The sequence below is a fragment of the Phoenix dactylifera genome, chromosome 1 (assembly GCF_009389715.1).
Source record: "Phoenix dactylifera cultivar Barhee BC4 chromosome 1, palm_55x_up_171113_PBpolish2nd_filt_p, whole genome shotgun sequence".
In the NCBI taxonomy this organism is placed as follows: domain Eukaryota; kingdom Viridiplantae; phylum Streptophyta; class Magnoliopsida; order Arecales; family Arecaceae; genus Phoenix; species Phoenix dactylifera.
In genome coordinates, this window is record NC_052392.1 from 7,479,200 (window position 1) to 7,493,780 (window position 14,581).

At 46.6% G+C, this 14,581-nt stretch overlaps 1 protein-coding gene across 1 annotated transcript; it reads left to right on the forward strand.

The window, feature by feature from the left end:
* Window positions 1-8,883: 8,883 nt before the first annotated feature.
* On the forward strand, window positions 8,884-14,309 carry LOC103718150 (NADH dehydrogenase [ubiquinone] 1 alpha subcomplex subunit 8-B-like). The gene is made up of 2 exons (XM_008806831.4): window positions 8,884-9,222; window positions 13,830-14,309. The coding sequence occupies exons 1-2, from the start codon at window positions 9,035-9,037 to the stop codon at window positions 13,963-13,965; spliced, it is 324 nt and encodes a 107-aa protein (XP_008805053.2). The 5' UTR covers window positions 8,884-9,034; the 3' UTR covers window positions 13,966-14,309.
* Window positions 14,310-14,581: the final 272 nt, after the last annotated feature.

A 14,581-nucleotide genomic window follows, 5' to 3' on the forward strand; every position in this document is an offset into this window, starting at 1 on the left:
CTCCTCGGAGATCTGGGAGACATCTCTCCCATCGAAGTTTTGAGGAGTATACTCCTCTTACGTCCTCTCGAGCCCAAGTCCTCACGGAAATTGAGGGTTGCGGCTACCTCCAATCTCCTCCGAAGATGCGATCATCCAAGTCACAGAAGCGCTTAGGCAAATACCGTCGCTTTCATAGAGATTACGACCACGACACGGAGGATTGCTATCAGCTCCATGATAAGATTCATGATAAGATTGAAGTAATCGTCCACCAAGGCCATCTGAGCCGATTTGTTGGCGGGTCAACCAACAGAGCAGAGCTTGACGGGCAGACTTCGGGTTCGTCTGACGGATCCGACGACGGACGCCCCGGTGCGGGCGCTACCAATACCCCGCCTATGAATCTTACGTTGATGCTGCCCTGGCCCCAAGGGGCCGAGAAGAGGCCGCGCTCACTGGCTCGAGGCGGGTGACCCCAGATGTAAATTACTCCCCCCAAGAAAGGACCTTAGCCTCCTTCAGGTTAGGGCTTTCTCCCTTAGACCATAATCTAATGAAGTTATCTTCCGAAATTCTCCCAAGACGTCTCTGAAGTATCCTAGGAAGCTCGGCGCACACTTGATATCCCGGCAGCGTGAGTCGTATGCCGACGACTTTATAAAGTCGCCCCCGGAGCTTGCCTCGGGGCACTTTGCAGGACTTAGCGAGGGCCCAAGGGTTTCGCAACTGCAGGTGCCATCTACAAAGTCGCCCTTTGAGCTCGGCTCGGGTTGCCCTACGGCGTCAACGGGGAGCCGAGGAAGAGCACCTCCATCCGCAGGATTCTACGAGTTCGCCCCTGATCTGAGTGGGGGGCATCTACAAAGTCATCCTTTGAGCTAGGCTCGGATGCCTTGCGACATCAACGGGGAGCCGAGGAAGAGCACCCGCGTCTGCAAGACACTCGGATAGATGATTATCCCCGAACTTATTATTTTCGAGGTGGCTTCGGCCCTTCGGGTGGATTTCTAAGTCTCGAGTTGGCCTCGGCCCTCGAGTGGATCTCTACGTTCGGGTATATGTTTATCCCCAAACTTATTATTTTCGAGGTGGTTTCGGCCCCTTGGGTGGATTTCTAAGTCTCGAGTAGGCCTCGACCCTCGAGTGAATTTCTACTTTCGGATAGATGTTTATCTCCGAACTTATTATTCTCGAGGTGGCTTCGGCCCCTCGGGCGGATTTCTAAGTCTCGAGTTGGCCTTAGCCCTCGAGTGGATTTCTACGTTCGGGTAGATGTTTATCCCCGAACTTATTATTCCCGTAGTGGCTTCGGCCCCTCGGATGGATTTCTAAGTCTCGAGTAGGCCTCGGTCCTCAAGTGGATTTCTACACTCGGGTAGATGTTTATCCCCAAACTTATTATTCTGAGGTGGCTTCAGCCCCTCGGGTGGATTTCTAAGTCTCGAGTAGGCCTCGGCCCTCAAGTGGATTTCTACATTCGGGTAGATGTTTATCCCCGAACTTATTATTCCCGAGGTGGCTTCGGCCCCTCGGGTGGATTTCTAAGTCTCGAGTTGGCCTCGGCCCTTGAGTGGATCTCTACGTTCGGGTAGATGTTTATCCCCAAACTTATTATTTCCGTGGTAGCTTCGGCCCCTCGGATGGATTTCTAAGTCTCGAGTAGGCCTCGGCCCTCGAGTGGATCTCTACGTTCGGGTAGATGTTTATCTCCGAACTTATTATTTCCAAGGTGGCTCGGCCCCTCGGGTGGATTTCTAAGTCTCGAGTAGGCCTCGGCCCTCGAGTGGATTTCTACAATCGGGTAGATATTTATCCTCGAACTTATTATTCCCGAAGTGGCTTCGACCCCTCGGATGGATTTCTAAGTCTCGAGTTGGCCTCAGCCCTCGAGTAGATATCTACGTTCGGGTAGATGTTTATCCCCGAACTTATTATTTTCGAGGTAGCTTCAGCCCCTCAAGTGGATTTCTACATTCGGATAGATGTTTATCCCCGAACTTATTATTTCCGAGGTGGCTTCGGCCCCTCGGGTGGATTTCTAAGTCTCGAGTTGGCATCAACCTTCGAGTGGATTTCTACGCTAGGATGCATGTTCATCCCCAAACTTATCATCCCCAAGGTGGTTTCGGCTCCTCGGGTGGATTCCTAAGTCTCGAGTTGGCCTCGATCTTCGAACGGATTCCTGCTCTCGGGTGGATGCTTGACCCCAAGCTCGCCTGTGCTTCTGAGTTAACAAAAGCCCTCGGACCAGCTTCTATCCTCAAGATAATTTATGATTGTTTGTCTTTTGCTCCCCCGGGTAAGGCTTAAAGTGGCCCGCGTTATTAAATGAAGAGCTACGAGCTCATCTTACATAAGGTTTATTTTTAAATTAGGGGTGTAGCGAATCCGGAGATCCCTGCAAGTATTAAACGCAACCCCTGCTATGCGAGGTGGGCCCGGATCTGGGTCACATAATTCGGATCTTGATATCCGCGTATGGAGCAAAACAAACTCAAACACTTGTTGAAAGAAAAAGGGATTTTATTGATAGAAAAGGCCGAAGGCCGAATACAAGAGTACCCGACCTCGTGGTCGGGAGAATTACAAAGGGCCTAAACGGCCAGCCTTACAAGAATAAGAATAAAAATCAATCGACATGGACAACCTCCACATTAGTGTCGGCTACGGGCTCCGGCTCGGTTGCGACCTCGGGAGCGTCGTCCCTGCCTGCTTCAGTGGCTTTAGCTCCAGCGCCAGCATCAGGAACAACCGATGATTCCACTCCATTGGCAGCTTCGGGGGCAATCTTCGACCTGGCCTCGGCAGTGGCGTCCACTGCACCTTCACTTGCCTCATCAGCTTCGTCCAGGTTTGGTTCAAGGCCGCTAAGGTCGACCCAGGGGCAGAACTGCTGAACTTGGAGACGACAATTGTTGAAATCTTGGACCATAGCAGTAGCAGCCCCTTCCGCCAGCTCAGCGAGGTACTTCTCTGACTGACGGAACCTCTCAACGACCTCACGAGCGGACGACTCCACCAGGCCCTCGAGCCGCCCGACCTTCAACCCCCGCTCCTCCGCCTCGCCCTGAAGGCGAACCAGAGTGGCTTCAAGCTTGGAGAAGCGGCTTGCAGAGGAGGAGCGAGCCCGAGAATGCTCGGCCTCCATGGCTTGGATCTGAGCCAGTTTATCCTTTATTACGACCTCAGAAGCATGCACCTTCTTCTTGGTCTTCTGAAGCCGCTGTGCAACGACAGCAGCTCTTTCTTCGGCTTCACGCCGCTGCTGCTCAACGGCCGCCGCCCGATCCTCGGCCTCCTATTGATCCTGCGCGGCAAACGCTGCTCGGCCTTCAGCCTCTTGTCTTTGGAGCTCGGCACGCTCCATTCTCAATCGGAGCGCTTTCAGCTCCTCTCAATCGACAAGTATGTTGGACATCAACACGTCAACCACATGAAGAGACTGGCACAGAAAGAGAAGTGTCAGCAAAAGTTAAACATCCACAAAAGAAACAAACAAGGGACAGAAGTGCGACATCACTTAGCCATACGCTCGTTGAGTAGACATTATGGATGAGGTCGCGAAGGTCGTCTTCCATCAATGCGCGGTCGCGCGGAAGCATGATGCTGTGCACAAGCTCGCGAGCAACCTCTTCGGATTCAAGGGCCGAATCGCCCTCAGGTACGCGCCGTGATGGTTCCCCACCGGACTCGGGAAACATTGGCTCAATCCTCGCCAAGGCCGAAGCTTCGGAGAAGGTCGCAGCCTTGGCGCATATTGAGACCGTGGGGGGGACTGAAGTCCCGGACTCACGCAGTGGCTCGGAATCCGGCCCGAACGGCTGGATTATCATAGCAATCTCCAGGACTTGGTCGGTAGGTGCGACCGCTGCTTGGATGGGAGGATCTCCCCTATTCGTTGATTGGGGCACCTCGGCCTCTTCTGCGGGCCCCCGGCTAGGTCCGACCAGAGAAGGGGCGACAACCTCGGGCTCTCCCTGCTCGACCTCGAGGCCGGAAGTAACTTTTGCCTTCTTTAGCCTCCCCTCAAGATGGACCCCTTTCGGGGGCGGCCCTCTTCTTCTTATATATGGCCATCAACGTCTTGGTGTTGAAGATCATCCCTGCAATATCTGTAGACAAAAAGTCTTATCAACATTCCCGATATTAAAGGGAAAGAAGGAAGAGTCAAACTATTCTTACCCTCGGGACGAGCCGGGCTCAGGCCAAGATTTATCAGGGCTTCCTCACTGAGCAGGTCGGGGAGCCGAGGAGTCTCTTTCAGCCCGAGCAAACTATCCAAGGTCTTCTTCTCGGACTGTGACAACTGCGGGAGCCTATTGTTTACTGAGGCTAGCGGAAAGCTCTAGGTCGGATTAAATCCCTACGACCGCTCGGAGGAGATGTAGAAGAAATTATCCTTCCACCCGTGGATGGAAGTAGGCAGGCCCCCAAATAGCTTAAGCCCTCCTCAAGGGAAGAAGTACCACCACCCTTTATCTACAGGGTTGCCTTTTAATATAAAGCAACTCCTGAAGACATTCACCAAGGGGGGAAGCCGTGTGCCAGGCAGAGGGCGAGGAAGCCGATGATTAGCCTCCATGAATTCGGGGCAAGCTGCGCAGGTACCAGGCCATACGCCGTCAAAAGCTGACCCACAAACCCATGCAGAGGAAATCTCAGCCCTGCTTGGAGTGTATCTATGTACACACCGACCCAATCGCTAGGTGGGTTGGTGACTCGGCCTCCGAGGTTCGGGAGTTCAAGCACGAACTCCGGAGGAATGAAGAATCGGGCTCGAACTGAGCCCAAATCCTCGTCGGTTATGAGCGAGCTTGTTCCATACGGGCTCGGACCCACCCAAGTTCAACCTCTTCCACCTCGGAAGAAGCCGGAGCTCGCGATGGACCCACATCGAACATCGTTTCCCCCGTCGGCGAGTCCATTGCCCTGGTCTTAAGATTATAGGGAAAAGGGGGGAAAAAATGAAAGACTCTCCGAGCGACCGAAAGAAGGGATAAAATGCCTACCCGAAAGCTCGCCGAAAAGGGTTGGACGAGCATAGAAGGAGAATGACTCCCAGAAGAGGAAATCACGTGTGGCGCAAAAGCTAGCAAGGAGCTCCCAAGAACGTCCGGAACAAAGCTCCGACACCCCGGCAACGGCGGCTGAGGAAAGAAGGTCAGGAACAGGGGGAGGGTCAAGCAATGACCCTACGACCCCTTCTTTAGGCCTTATATAGGCCACTACAGCGGTTTCGATCGAGCAACCTAAATGATCATACGGCCTGAGATTCGCCATGTGTCGAGCCATAAGACGGCCTTAACAAATCTCTTCGAATCGCCTGACTAAATGCTGATTATTATGAAGGGCGCTCTGGAGCTCGAAATATTGATGATTGACCTCCCACCTTCTGCCGAATGAGATGCTTCGGAGAAGGGAGCATTAATAGCTGACTCCTCATTTTCTGCCAGACGGAATGCTTCGGGGGACGGAGAATAATGATTGAAACCCTCCTCGTCCCAATCCAACAACTTTCCAGAAAAGAACGCCCACGTGGAACCCTTGAAAATCTTTGTGGCAAATTCCACCTCAGAAAATCTAGTAGCTCGGACGTCCTAAGTCTGACGTCGAGCTCTCCGCCAAGAAGTACGCCGAAGCGTATCCAGTTCGGTACACGCCTCTTTTTGCTTATGTAATTAGAGAACTGGACGATCAGGAGTTTGATTACTTCCATCGTCCGAGCAGCAAGGCAGCTCGACCTCAGAAGTGGGGGGCAAATGATAGAGGGAAAAATGGATCATCCAGCCCACAACTAAAGGGCTGCCCAGTAAACATTAACGACAATCGGCTGAATCTGCACTTCGACCCAAAGTCAGCTTGTGGCCGTACTTCATTACACTACCGTGTCATGTCTTCATAACCGGCCAACAGCAGTTAGACGGTACCTTGACTACTCCGGCCATATCCTGCCGTAACTGCCAACACCCTATCGTTCTCAATAACTGGCTGTACCGCACGTCACCAGTTAGCCTGAACTGCGCGCCATCTGGCTTAGAGCCACGTCCTTTCATGATGAGGGCTGACAATACCTCCGCCACCTGAGCCACTCCATCGAGGCTATAAATAGCTCGGTCAGGTAATTTCTAATGAACTTTTTTGGCTGGACAAAATTTATCCTACTCTAACTTGATCGTCGGAGGGCCCTCACTGGAATTCCACCGGTGAAGCTTTGTGCAGGTTCACGGTCGTCGCACAGGAGATGGCTCCCGTCTTCTCTCTTCAACCACTAGTGGTTCCCTCGACTCCACCGGCGTGGTCACCCTCAGGCCGAATTTGAACCACAACACCACTCATATAAGTGACTTGAGAGGCTATGAAAGTTGATGAAGTGGCTACCATATATTATGTATGTCTTAGCACGACTCTCTATTGAAAGTGCATTTATCAAATTAGGTATGTAAATATGACAAGAAAACATGCCTCTCCTCATGTATATCTCTATATGCATCTCTAATATTAGTAGCAAGGTCGGCGAAATTGTTCCAAACGAGCGATTCGGAAAGTATGGAACCGTACCGGTAGTGGATTGGGACGGTTCTGACAACCGAAACGAAAAACATCCGATAGAGAGGGAGAAGGAGAAGGAAAGAGAGAAAAAAAAGCGCACGAGCAGGAGAGGGAGAGAGAGGGAGAGGAAGGGAGAGGGCCGCGGAGGCCAACGAACCGCGCGGAGGAGGGTTTCTGCTTGTGGTCCGTGTTTTGGTTGAAACAAGAGGCCTGGAGGGGGTTCTTTTTTAATTTTGTGATATTTTAGTGAAGTCGGCAAGCGAGAATTAAGAAGAGGCCCCTTTGGGGCTATGTTTCTTTCGAAACAGAGGAACGAAGGTGGAGACCCTCCTTCATGGCCTTCCGTGTGGCTGGCCTCTGCCACCCTCTTTCTCTCTCCCTCTTCTCTCTCTTTTCCTTTCTCCTGTTCTACTGTGTCGGTACGAGCCTGACACGGAACAATATGAAGGCGTACTGACCCATGCAACCGGGCAACTGATTCGGGTTCGAATTTTGATAGAGCAGACCTTGGTTGGTGGTGTGTGAATCGTCTTAGTTTTTGAGTTGAACATATTTTGCATTTGCATTTGTCAAATTAAGACTAAATCTAAGCTCATCCACTTTCAGAGGATTATCATTTCCTTCCTAATTCAGGTCAACAAGCCGGGTTCGGCTTAGTTGACGCTAACAAGTTCTGGTCAACCATCTTCAACGTGATAGGGTTCAGGTCAAGCCTGGGTTGAGGATATGTTCCTTTAATAATGGAGTCAACATGATCTCAACAACCACTTTCCACCCCCTACCTATAAATCACGTTGGTCTTCAACTTCGTACAAAAAGCATTTATAGATGGATAACATAAGGAATGAAGTTTATTTTAAAAGAAAGTAATTTCTGCATAAAGTTAAGCCTATTTCGATGCAAAGTTGGGAATTTGAGCGCCAATGAATAGATATGAAATGGCAATCAAAATAAATGTATGAAAATCAAATTGAAAAAAAAAAGATAGGGATCACTCATCAATCATTCACCAGTTGTCTACTATCGAAGTTAGTGATCTGCTGAGTGGTGAGTAGGGTTCGGTTGACACCATCAATGTATCAACTGTCCTCGGCAAATTAAGAGTCCATTTGACATCACTTTTATTTTTTTTAAAATAAAATTACAAAATCAAGAGTAAAAACTATGTTTCGTAATATAGTTTTATTTTTATTCTTTTTAAGAATCACTTTTGTTACTTCTAAAAATTTAAAAAATTAAATATTTTTAAAAAATAAGAAATACATATTCGCAGCCACCACCAATGCCATGTCCACGAGCACTGTAGCCACCATCCTTACCATCATTTGGCTACATTTCCCACTATCAGTCTATCACCAATGCCTTATCTCCACCACACCACTGTACGGCTTAAAATGGGCTTGGGCCTGGCCCGAAGCCCATCGGGTCGGGCCAACTTTGTGTTGGGCTCGAACTAGGCTCGAAAGAGTTTAGATCGAATTTGGGCTTATATGTAGAGCATGTTTTTTTTTTTTTGTGCCGGGCTCGAGTATGTCATTGGCCCAACCCAAATCTAAGCCCGAACAAAGCGCAAAATGGAGTTCGAATTTAGGTTCAAATTAATTTGTTTTTTTGTTGTTATTTAGAGAGAATAATGAGGAACTAAAGGACAGATTAAAATGAGTTTAGTTACGAAAAATGTATTATGTATTATTTATTTGTGTTATAGAAGATATCTCAATTTTTAACTAGCTTATTTACTTTTAACTAGCTCATTCACTTGTGAAGCAATATTGTGAAATATTAAACTTCAATCGAATTCGGGCCAGACCTATTTTTGGCCGAAATAAGTAATTCGGGCAGGCCCAATTGGGTTCAGAGCTGGGCTCAGGCCTGAGCTCGGGCCTGAATTATCCAAAAATTTTCGGACCTGAGCTCAACCCAAAGCCTGAAAAAATCACTTAAGTCGGGCTCGGGTAGGGGCATGACCTGGCCCGACCCGACCGCACTCTAGCCTTACAGCACTGCCACCATCATCACTACCTCCATTTTACCGCATGCCACCAACCTTCTCATCATCCTTTTGCGATATATTTTATTTTTAAAAATAATTAACTAATGGTAAATATTTTATTTATTATTTTTAAAAATAGAAAAAAAGAAAGTGATGAAATGATACCTAACCTGATTAATTCAATGGTGGTCGATTGCCGTGAATAAAATTTTCAGTCAGCAGAAATTAAATATGGAACGATGGTCCATCCGCGAGGACCAAAATTGGACCTAAGGAAAGGTATCCGTGACCAGTAGCCCGGACCCGGCCCAAATATGCAACAATCTTTTAGCCCAAGCCCAAGAAGTTCAGAACTCTTCATCCTGATCCCTGGGAGTGAGAAAGGGAACGGTCGATCCTTTCGATCCGACCGAGATACCCGCTCTCAAATCTCAGGGCATTTCCCCCTTTTCCACCTTATTCTCGCCTCTAGGGTTCGGGCCGGGTAGGAGAAAAGGGCGGGGAGTTGGAATGGCGAGCGCGGTGGATCCGGTGGGGAATCCGATCCCGACGTCGGCGGTGCTGATGGCGTCGTCCAAGCGCATCGGTGCCCGGTGCCGGTCGGAGAACGCGGCCTTTCTCAACTGCAAGAAGAACGACCCCAACCCGGAAAAATGCCTCGTTCAGGGCCGGGAGGTCACTCACTGCGTCCTCAATCTGTGAGCATTCTAAAGAAAAAAGCCTCTTTTTTGTCTACAATTTATTTGTGAATTTTAGTTGGGAATCATTTGAATCTCGCCTTCTTCTGTTCTGATACTTCCGTCGGATTTATATAGGTAGATGAAGTTTTGCTATCATAAAGTTGGATTTTTTATTTATTTTCAGTAGATCTTCTCTAAAATTTCTAATATTATTTTCATTGTTCTTTATCTATATTTGGGAATATGTAATTTGATTTTGATCTATTGTAACACAATGTTGGAAGCGTTTCCGAATTTGTCTCACAGTACAGACAGTCCAGTTTGAACTTTTTCAATAGATCTTCTGAAAAAAAAAACTATTATTCTTGTCATATGTTTAGATAAAATTAATAATGACTAGGGGCTAAAATATTAACTCATGTTTCACGCAAGCCATTATAATTAGGGGTGGCAAAATATGACCCGACCTGCCAACCCGACCCGTGTTCGACCCGCCATAAACAGGTTTGGGTTTGGCCTAAACAGGTTCGGGTCGTAAACAGGTTGATCCGTTTAACCTGTTTATTAATTGGGTCGGATACGGGTTTTAGACGTCCAACCCGTTTAACCCGTATAACCTGTTTAATTGTTGGGCTGGTAGATAAAGGCCAGGAGACAATGCCCAGGCCTGCCCAACTTTCTGCCGCACGCGCACATGGGCCGTATGCACATGGCCTCAGCCCGATTTCACACGAATACGATCCCTCTTCCCTAGTTCCCTCACTGTTCCTCTCCCGTCTTCGCTCCCGTCTTCCCTCAAGACCCTCGCAGAGCCGCAGCCGCGCTCAAGTCCTCGGAAGGTCAAGGATTGCACATCAAGGGAGTGGAGAGAGGAAGAGATGGGAAAGAAGGCCATTGCTCCGTCGGCGGTGGCGGCGGACCTTGCTCGAATCGCTGCCTTGCCGACCTCGATCTTTCCATCTCCGCTGTCGTCGATCTCGGCCTCACCCTCTCCGCTGAGATCCAAGGATCGCCGCCCCCGACCTCGTCGCCGATGACTTCAGAGGCGCCCTCTCAATCGGTATGCCTCACTCCCTCTATCCTCCCCCCACCCCACAAACCCCACCACCAAACCCTCCTCCGGCGCCACCACCACCAGTCCATCCTCCTCAAGCCCTAATCCCTGAGGCAGGCCTGATCTATCGAAGCCGGCACCTCTCTCTCTCCGTCGAACCCTCCACCTCTCCGTCGAACCCCCCACCTCTCTCTCTCTCCGTCGAACCCCCCACGGCCCCACCTCTCCATCGAACCCCCCACCTCTCTCTCTCTCTCTCTCTCCGTCGAACCCCCCACGGCCCAACCTCTCCGTCGAACCCCCCACAGCCCCATCTCTCCGTCGAACCTCCCACCTCCCACCTCTCTCTCTCTCTCTCCGTCGAACCTCCCACCTCCCACCTCTCTCTCTCTCTCCGTCGAACCCCCCACGGCCCAACCTCTCCATCGAACCGTCCACGGCCCCACCTCTCTCTCTCTCTCTCTCGCCAGAGGCAACCCCACCGGCAGCCGTGTCTGTCGAGATCGACGATAGGGTGAGCGAGTGACCGGCCCACCCTCCCAGCTCTCTCTCTCTCTATTTGGTTAAACAGGTTAGAAGGGCAAATCCGACCTGTTTAATCGACCTGTTTATTAAACAGGTTAAATGGGTCGGGTCAGGTTACCTGTTTAATAAACAGGTCGGATTTAGATTTGTAATTTCTGACCTGTTTAATAAACAGGTCGGGTTCAGATTTATATTTTTCTGACCCGTTTAATATCTGACCCGACCCGTTTATGTCCGACCCGACCCGATTGCCACTCCTAATTATAATAAACCTCAAATATAAAGTGCTAGTTGGGCAAATAAACTGATATGATCATCCATAAGCATTTTTCAGAGGCAAAAGATAACCCGAGTTAGAAGGGAAGGAGCAAAAGCAGACTCGTAGACTACCAAAAACATGTGAAATTTGGTCAAAGTAGCACTTCTGAAAGACTAAAAATGCTCAGTTTCAAGTGAATTTGTGATCGGTTAATTAACCATCATGAGACATGTGCGTGGTCTAAATCAATGCTTTTTGCAAGGAAAGCCATCTACCACATATTCCAACTCCTCCCGTGCTTATTACCTTGATTAGATCTTTTAGATACTGAGTATGATTATTTGGATATGTATGTACATACATGTTTGTGTATCTATGTACTTAAATATGTATCCATGGATGGATGGATGCATACATGTAAATTTAAAATTTTATTTCTTGTGTGTCAAATTTATACCCCATTGTTTTTTTTTTTTGGGAGCGCACGCCGGGGGGGGGGGGGGGGGGGGGGTTCGGGGAACTGATCTTTCATGGTAGTTTTTAAGCATTGCATTATGAGTGCCTCTAAGAGTCACCATCCAATTTGGCATTCAAATGTGAGATTTTCTTTGAATCTTATATAAACTATCTTGCATTGGTTGAAACTAAATACTTAACTGTGGTCCATGATAACCTTCCTTCTTTTAGTTTTGGTATTTTGAGATGTTAACCTAGTAAGGTGGACATTCTGGAGGTCTTAAGCATCCTATGGTGTTCCTAAGTGCACTGAAGAAAGCGCTTTAAGTCTAGCTTGAGAGTGTATCTTAACAGATTAAGATAGGAGAAAAAAGAGTTATTCTAAGAACATGGACTAAAGCATGAGCTGGAAAGGATCATTCTCCATTGAAAAAATAGCATTGATGCATCATCATCATCATCAGCACTACTATGTAACTAGAGAAATCATCATCATCATCATCATCACTAGTATGTAACTAGATAAATTATTATGTAACTAGATAAATGTGGTCTATCCTTGGGTGGTGCATTTCTTTTATTTCTAACTCTATGAGAGTTGGAAAAATTGAATCATAGTGTAATTATGAGATGGGAGTAAGCATAGAAGTGAGTGGAAACACAAAATGGCTTTTGTGAAACATAAAGTGACGGGAAAACGGGAATATATGCTTTGTTGAGAGAGAGGGTTGCAAGTTCCCACAGGAGTAAGAGGAAGAAAGTCAATAAATAATTGATATAAGAAAATATTAGAACATATAAATATTGACTTAATTGGAGAAATCAACAGGATCATACAAAATAGAAAGACGCACAACCTTGAGTTCAATTGAATGGCCAGTTAAAAATTATTGAGGTTATTGATGATTGAATAGTGGTGGCAATGATAATGGAATATACAGATTGTAGTATGAAAATGAGAAGAACAAGAGAGATTTCCTCTGGGTTAAACTCAATACCTGTTGATCATTGGCAGGGATCAAGCAAGAGCTGAAGTTTGGGAAGTGTTAACAGCTTGTTCTGGGAGTCCTATCCTTGTGTATATGTGATCAATGTTGGCAGCTAGTTACGTATTGGAAGCAAATCAAATAGAAGAGGATTGATGCAGATATTTGATTGAGGCAGGTTTATGCATCCTTGCTCGGCATGGTCAAGGATGATTGGCATATTTGGAATCAAGTGTAGCATATTAGAACTTAGGAAATTGAGTAATAGCTTTACCTTTTCTTTTTATATTCATTCTTACACTTTTAGAACCTAGTGGCTAACTGGCTTGCAAAAACTTGGATAGATGCTTAAGGCTTGTGTGTGTGGAGCTCTTCAAATAGGTTCTTTCTCTCCTGGGAGTAGGTGGATACCATATAACTCTTCAAATGCTTCAAATAAACTTCATTCCTTGTGACATATGCATGCATGTGGGGGTGCATGCAACTGTTTGTAGTGTTAAAACATCTGTATGTGAGAAATACTAGTTTTAAGATTAAATCACCCCTTTTCTGTCACTCTTTACATCAGTTTTATCCTTCAAAAAATGTTCCCCATTCTGTCAGCAAGAACTCTGCTACGTTTGGTTTGCTAAACCCTGGTAATTCACTGATAGGATGTCATTACCTGTAAAATAGTGGTGGTTTATGCAGGTTTTGTTGTTGGGCTGCAGGCTGGGTGTGGGGTGGGGATGAAATGGTTGGCAGAGTTACTAACTGCAAACAAATGAGATTAAACTTTTTGATCTCCTCATTTCCATTTAAAATCCCTTTGCTAGATACGCTGCATCCATGTATATATTCTTCCTGTCCTTTGAAAGAGAAGAAAGAGAAACAAAAGAAGCTACTTTATCCCCTCTTATAGACATTTAAATTTCGTTGTGCAAATTCTAATATTCACATGTTAATCCAATTTGGTTATTTGATAGTGTTATTAATTACATGATCAATAAAAGAAGGAAAGAAACATGTGTATGTTTTAGCAATCCTGTTAGTTCTATGATTAAGAAAACTATTTGCCATTTGTTTTCTCTAGGCACTGTTTAATCCAATATCTGCTTTGTTGATTTTCCAACTTCTGATTTTCTGAAAGAAAGGCTATCCATCACCCACTGAAAATATTATTAAAAAAATTCAATACAGAAGTCAGAGAATGACAGATTATAAGGCAGGGCAGGAAGATACATCAGGTTACAAGTTCAGCAGATCGCTCCTATTTTGTTATCGTCAATTTTAATTCTCGCATATGTCATTGTGGTCCGACCATACAATACTTCTTATGTATCCATTTTATGGCTATTACCTGCAGGCTGAAAGGGCTTCACCAAAGGTGCTCGAAGGAAATGGATGCTTATGCTGGTTGTATGTACTACCATACCAATGAGTTCGACTTGTGCCGAAAGGAGCAACAAGAATTCGAGAAGGCGTGCTCGTGGTCTGAGTAGTCATTGAAGATGCTCTCTCCTGATTGTGTGAATAATATGAAGAGAAATGGAAGCTTATGTTCTTCATATCTTCTCTTTTCTGGCAGAGCTGTCTTTCAAAGGTGGGAAGTTTTCCTGCAGGATTTAGAGTATGGGAATTTGCAAGAGCAAATAATGTGTCATATCAAACAGTTGCTGTTGAAATTTGTGATGCATTGAGATTTTCCTCCATGTGGAACATATTAGGTCTCATGAACAGATGTGGTCATTCTATAATATCAGAGGGATCTCTTATCCTGTGAAAGCGTCTGAGGCAATGGATGAGCAGATATATAAGGCCAATCGCATAAGAGCTAATAAATCCACATTGTACTGTAGATTTTTTCTACCTCAATAGTGTAAGTATGGAGATTCATACCATTGCCACAATTCAATTAGATGTCTGGAATCTATTTGTCATCTATTAAACATTTAACTCAAAAGTGTTAGGTCAATCACTGCAAACGACCCAACTCACCATGTGTGGCTTTACGCAGCCTTCGCATCTCTTCGACCTGCAGTATTCAGTGCAGACGGTTAAATTAGCATGCACATTGATCAAATAATATACATCAACTTTGGGCACCCAAATGAATCT